General features: G+C 35.1%; 1 protein-coding gene across 1 annotated transcript; it reads left to right on the top strand.

Moving 5' to 3' along the window:
• Positions 1-6,695: 6,695 nt before the first annotated feature.
• Positions 6,696-7,205, top strand: LOC115225966 (protein GVQW3-like). The gene has a single exon (XM_029796943.1). The coding sequence runs from the start codon at positions 6,696-6,698 to the stop codon at positions 7,203-7,205; it is 510 nt and encodes a 169-aa protein (XP_029652803.1).
• The last annotated feature ends 482 nt before the right edge of the window (positions 7,206-7,687 follow it).

Genomic DNA, 7,687 nt, shown 5'->3' with positions numbered 1-7,687 from the left:
TGAGGTCGATATGATCGACATACTGCATCTCCCGAAATTGCTGACATTGTACCAAAATTTGAAACCATTATTGTCTGTCTATATATATATATATATATATATATATAAAAGTGAGATTCTGTCTGTCTGTTTGTCCCACAAAGTGAAACTAAAACCAAACACCATCTCTATGCTTTTCTTTCTATATCTCTTCTATTCTGTCTCACCCTCTATATTCTCTGTCTGTCTAATTGTCTGTCTCTCTGCCATGCTACTTCAAAGAGATTCTGTCTCTTTGTTTGTCCCGCAAATTGAAACTAAAACTCTGCCATGCTACTTCAAAGACATTCTGCCTCTTTGTTTTTCCCGCAAAGGGAAACTAAAACCAGACACCATCTCTATGATTTTCTGTCTTCTCTATCTGTCTATTTTCCCTCCCTTTCTTTCTCTTTCTTCCTCTTTCTTTCTCACTCTCTTCCTTTTTCCCTTTCTCTCTTTCTTATTACACATGGAGTAAATAATAAATGGAACAGACGCAAAATAGGCACAAAGGTTCAATGTCATTCTGGTATTAAGTTTGGAACAACAATTTGTAGATTATATACTGTACATCCTAATCAAAATGAATACTTTCATCTCAGAATGCTTCTTCATATAAAAAGAGGACCAACTTCATAGGAAAGTTCGAAACAAGTCGATGGTAAGATTTGCAGAACATATCGAGAAGCGTGTTTCAAGTTAGGTTTGCTTGCAAATGATCAGCAATGGGAAGCTACATTAGAAGAAGCTTCAATATCAAAACACATAAGACTTTATGATGTATTTTTGCTATTATTCTCAAAAATTGTGAAGTAATTCTGTTCAACTGTGGAATATGTTCAGAAATGATCTTTTTGAAGATTTCAAGCATCAACTTCAGTTCAATAATCCCGAGCAAGATGTTGGTTTTACTGATGCTATATACAATGCTGCTTTGATTGAAAGAGATCAAATTATTTCCATGGGAGGTGAATCTATACAAAATTTAGTTCTCTCACTAACTAATAGAGGGGATCTTAACATTGTCCACTGAAATAGTAAGAAATTGGATCTTTTCAATTCTGAAGCCAGTTTTTTCAAATTTTTCCTACTGAACCAAACAATTTGAAACTTCGTATACTGGTAGAATGTGTCAAAAGTAAACTTAATTGTAAACCAGAATGAAAACGGAATTGTAACTTCTAAGTTTAACGTTGTTTAATAATTAGAATTTTAACCAATGATATTCCGTCATTCGGCTTTATTTTATTTACTCCGTCTCGACCACCAATTTGGTGACGTATTAAACATCTTAAATGTAAACAAGCCGCATGTCTCCGTGAAATCTCCTTCTAATTATTTAACGTACTCATGTTTCCAGGATCCTATAGTCAGCCACCTTCTAATAACAATATTTAAAACTAGTTAATAAGCCACATGTATTAAATTGAAAATGTTTCCATTCTGTTAGTACTTGCTTTCGTTTGCTATTAAGAAGTGGCATCTCAGTGACGCGGCTTCTAACAAGATTTCGTTCTAAGCTAATGCGTTTCATTTCACTTATTGTATTTATTTGTGCAAAAGGCAAGAAATTTAATATTAAAAAAGCAAAGAGCTGGCAGAAACGTTAGCACGCCGGGCGAAATGCGTAGCCGTATTTCGTCTGCCGTTACGTTCTGTGTTTGTTTACAGTTTTCCGAACGTTAGTACGTCACAAAAGCGCTTTCTACGTCACACTAATAGAATGCAGTCAAGTTTTACACATGAAAACAAACAATCTGATTGGTTAAAATTCGCAGTTTTAATCTACGATTAAAGTCATAAAATAGATTTTTCTCAAATAAACTAGTTCCAACCTGTGTCTTGTTTTGCTAGACTCTATCAGCATACGAAGTTTCAGAATATTTAGTTAAGTAGAAAGATCTGTGGTCCTGGCTTCAGAATTGAAAAGATCCAAGAAATTTCCTATGATAAGGAGGAGCTGACCATGTACATAAATAATAATTTCCCCAAATTATCTGATCAACGTCGTGCATATTCTACTGTCATAGAAATTATTAACAATAACACAGGAGGACTTTATTTCTTAGATGTTCCAGAAGGTACTGGAAAACATTTGTAAACTCCGCCTGTCTAAAGTTCGTCAAGAAAATAAAATAGCTTTAGTTACTACTTCTTCTGGGATTGCAGCAACATTACTACCCGGAGGTCGGACTGCCTATTCAACACTCAAGTTACCTTTAGATTTATCTAACAACAAACAAGATCCAGTTTGTAATATATCTAAACATTCTGCAATGGGTGAACTAATACAAAGATGTCACTTAATTGTCTGGGACGAATGTACTATGGCCCACAAGAAAGCTTTTGACAGAACATTACGAGACATTAGAAATTGCAATTCTATGATGGGAAATGTACAATATTATTGTTAGGAGACTTCCGACAAACACTACCAGTTGTTTCCAGAGGAAGAAAAGTGGATGAGTTCAATGCTTCAATAAAGTCTTCTGTATTATGGCATCATGTGAAAACACTTCAACTTTCAACAAATATGAGATCGAGGCTTTCAAGACATCAATCAGCTGAACTATTTTCATGTAGTAAAAAAAAAAAAAGGTCATGTGTAAAAATGATCTTTTTTTTACTTCAATTATTACATGTTTTTCTCTTATAAAGATATTATATCATTGCTATTACTGTATAGATAAATAAAATAGCACATACAACTAACTTATTCTTTTCTACTCTAGACACATGGCCCTAAATTTTGGAGGAGGGAGCCAGTAAATGAGATCGATCTCAGTGCGCAACTGGTACTTAATTTATCGACCCCGAAAGGATGAAAGTCGACCTCGGCGGAATTTCGCCCGATATGCTAACGTTTCTGCCAGCTCACCGACTTACAAGTAACTTATTATTGTCATATCATAAACAAACACAAGTTCATGTATGATATTGATCTTTCTTCTACTTCAATTATTATACGGTTTTCTCTTCTAAAAATACACACATACAGGAGTAAATCTATATATATAAAACTGTAGTTGTGTGAGTGTCTGTCCCCTTCGATTTAGATTCCTAACTACTCCCACATTTTGCGGTGCAGTTTAACCAAATTCGGGTATCTTATAGTCGTGATTCATATCGAGCCCGTCTGAGTATTAGCGCGCGTCTACGATGAGTCTACGATTTAAAAAATAATTTAACATCATTTTTTATTCCATTTTAATGCATAATTTTTCGTGTGTCGATGGCGGCGGAGTTGGCGTCCATGGTCACACCTGTACCTGTTTGCTTCTCCCCCTTCTTCCCTCCCTCGTGAAGCTGTGGGGAAGGGAGTGTAAGGAAATCAACGTCGTAAAGCGTTGTCAAGGAGACCAGCGTTCTTTTAGAACAACGACTTCATGGCTTGAAGACACCAAAACAGAAATGGCTAAGAAAGCCCGAATTGGCATCTATAAGGGAAGTAACTCTCTAAAAATGCTTATATAGTTATTTCCCTTACAAACCCGAGCAACGCCGGGCGATACTGCTAGTTATACATATAATAATACTTTCAATGTGGCTCCCGATAAACAGTAAAAGTAATTACCCGATCAATGACGGGTTTTACTGCTAGTTATTACTATTTTCTGTTGGAATAGGAAGTCTTTGTGAGGAGGAGGAGGAGGTACTTCGCCTTTCTATTCATTATGTTAAAAGTTCAATCACGTGACTTCTTTACGTTCCTTTCTATGAATTTCATAATCAGATACTCAATCCCATATTTTACCTTTTCTGTCATCCGCTTCCCCTTCCCTCACTCACTAACTCTGTCACTCTCTCTCCCTTTCTCTCTTTTGGTTATATTTCAATAAGAAATACAGTTACATAATTCTAAGTAGCCGATTTCGATCTCAGTAATCATCTGACGTAACATATAACATTATCGAATCATAATAGACAGCCAAATGTCAACCTTTCCACCTCTTTCTTTCTATTCTTTCTATGATTACGGGTGCACACACACACGCACACGTACAAACTCTCTCTCACTCTCTCTCCCACCGTCTCTCCCCCACTCTCTCTCTCCCCTCTCACCCCTCTCTCCCCCTCTCTGTGTGCTGGTATGCTTTATAATCCATCAATGCCTCTAAGCTTCTATTCAGGTTACGAATACTTAATTTCCTTTCTACGCATGACTGTGATTAGATAGCAATTATCTGATCACGGTACATTTCAAAAACGTGTATGCACTATTTCATTTAATCTAACCTTTCGTAATAAACAACAAACTACTTTATTTATTTATTTATTTATTTATTTATTTATTTATTTATTTATTTATTTATTTATTTATTTATTTATTTATTTATTTATTTATTTATTTATTCATTCATTTATTTATTTATTTTTAATTCATATATGTATATACACATATGTATGTACACACACACATATATGTATGTAAGTATATATATATATATATATATATATATACATATATACACACACACACACACACACACACACACACACACACACACACATATATATATATATATATATATATATATATATATATATATATAAAGTTAATCCAAACATGAAAACACAAAGAGAAAACACAACATATATATATATATATATATATATATATATATGTATGTAAGTATATATATATATATATATATATATATATACATATGCATATAAATGTATACATGTGTGTGTACATGTGTATATATATATATATATACACATAATATATACATACACATGTGTATATAATATGTATGTGTTTATATATATATGTGTGTGTGTATGTTTTCTGTGTGTATATGAATACAATATGTGCGTGAATGTATGTGTGTGTGCGTGCGTGCGTGTGTGTGTGCGTGCGTGTGTGCGTGCGTGTGTGTATGAGTCTATGTATGCAGACTTCAGGTAGCTCAAAGGTCCTGATGAGTGACGGCAACAAAATCAACCGCTCTAACAGCAACAACAACGAGATGGTCAAGGTCCAGCAGTGTGCACTTGTCGTTCATAACACTTACTTGTAACACTTGTTTACTAATTTCGTCAAGTAATGATTATATAACCAACAAAGGCAGTCACCTTCTGATTTCTGTCTAAGCTTTAAGCTTTTGTACTAAACTTTACACTCGCCCATTTACATCATAAACTTAGGAGGATATTTGCTCGTTATTTTACTCCGCTTTTTACCACCACACATCCCTACATCTCTTTATCACAAGCCAACGAGAGATCCACAATGCGATAATTTGAGTTATTAGAAATAGCAGCCAAATTTCTTTCACATCATTACATAAGAATAGACAGGCACATAATCCGGATAATGATATCTGCATGGATGTGAAATACTTCATTCGACGGACTAAATTGTAGGCATTTTTTTCCATTATACAACAGGGTAATTAAATCTCGGACCATCGATTGTTTGAAAGACTTCAGTTGGCGTATGTCAAACTGGAAACCTACCTCCGGCCAGATAAACTATGATATCCATGATTCGCTCCGACTTTCACAAGCATCCCTTAACTCTCCATCTCCACTCTCTCTCTCCCTACTCTTTCTTTTTTCTTTCTTTCTTTCATATATACATACATATACATACACACACTCACATATATATGTATGTATATATACACGTGCATACATGTGCACACACACACACACACACACACACACACACACATATACGAGTATATATGTATATATATATATATATATATATATATATATATATATATATATATATACATATACATTGTTATGCTTACGATAATGACCTAATTCAACAACTATTAAGTTGGTTAAAATTTCAGACGTCTGTAATTACTGAGTATCCAAGCGTCATCTTACATTACTGTTTATAACATCGAACTGGTAGCCAACTTAAATAGCCTTGACCACGTGCAAGTATATTAAACTGATGCAATGTCATATCATTGGCGTACCAATGATATCACAGACAAGATAAATACGTACAGTATGAAGATGTTGTCCGGATAGTCTTACAAAGAGACGGTTGCAAATTTAACATTACTACAACCACGAAAGATGACCTATGCTAGCCACATCTCTCGCTTCCGAATTCTCTTTGCGATTCTGCAGTTTCTACGTGGTAGTGCCATACTACCATATTTCATAGCCTATAAGGCACTCCACACACACACACACACAAAAGAAATCTAAAAAAAAAAACCATCCAGGGTCCTATATGTGAAGTTATATTACTGTAATCATGTATGATATTTTCAATGTCATTACTTCTTGCTTCATGCTCAGCAGTAGTGCTTGCTTTTTATACACAGTAAGGTTTTCTGCTATAGCCATAAGCTGGTTATGTCGGGCCCAACGGTAACATTATAACGTTTAGCATATACATTAGGAAAGGATATTTAGCTGACACTAACTAAACTTTTCCCCTTCACATACATTTAATCCAGGCTACTTCTACCAGCATGAATGAAATAAAGTGCATCTGCGAAAAATTTCATTATGATTGAAATGAAATATTTATCCAACCTCAAGAAGAGTTAACTGCTACTCTTAATTATCTTTTCTGTGCTTATTTTATCTGTCAAGTAAGTTCTCAGTTGGAGGTAACTTACAAGGTGCATTCCAGAAGGTTTGAGACTTTCTTTTTAGGAGAAGAAGTTATAACTTGTCGCAGCTGATTAGTTTGAAGAATGCGGTCAGGACGTGAAGACAATTTCGAAGCTCGCTATGCAATAAAGATCAGTGTTAAACTGATGAAAAAAAGCTCTACAGAAACTTACGAAATACCATACTGCTTTTGGATTAACTTGTATGTGCCAAGCATCTGTTTTCACTGGCACAAGATGTTTAAGGACGGCAGAAAGGAGATGAGAGCCGACGTGAAGTGTAGAAGAGAGAGGGACGTCAGAACATCAAAGCTGGTTGACGAAATGGCAGCTGTACACAGAATCATTCATGAAGATGTAAACATGTACAGAATTTGTGCAAAATTTATTCTCAGGGTGCTCAGTGACGAACAGACGGAAAGACGCGTTAATGACAGTAGGGAGATGGTTGAGCTCTTTACCTTCATCCCAAGTGTACTTGAGTCTATGGTGACCTGTATCGAATGCTGGATCTACCATTATGATCCAAGAACCAAGAAACAGAATGCTCAATGGCAACATCTTGACTCTCCCAAACCCAAGAAGGTCAGGTAAAGCAAATCACCAGGAAGCTCAAGATGTTCTCCCTTTTTCGAGAGCAAGAGCATCATCTGTTTACCCTGGGTTCCTTCTGGCCAGACGTCAACACAAATTTTCGCCCTCCAAATCCACTTACAAGTCTTTGGTCGGCCGAGAGCTATAGTAGAGGACACTTACCCAAGGTGTTACACAGTGGTGGGACTGCACCTGGAAGTATGAGGTTGGGAATCTAGCTTCTTACCACACAGCCACACCTGCCCCATATCTGCACACATGTATACATACATGTATACATACATACATACATACATACATACATACATATATACATACATACATACATATATATTATATATATGTGTATATATATATATATATATATATATATATATATATATATATATATATATATATATATATGTATTTATACATATAAATGTATGACGTATGTATATATTTGTGTGTGTATTTGTATGTGTGCATCTATCTATCTACCT

This window comes from Octopus sinensis, linkage group LG2 (genome assembly GCF_006345805.1).
Source record: "Octopus sinensis linkage group LG2, ASM634580v1, whole genome shotgun sequence".
Classification (NCBI taxonomy): Eukaryota; Metazoa; Mollusca; class Cephalopoda; order Octopoda; family Octopodidae; genus Octopus; species Octopus sinensis.
The sequence above is the reverse complement of the archived record's forward strand: the minus strand, read 5'-3'. Positions and strand labels throughout refer to the sequence as shown.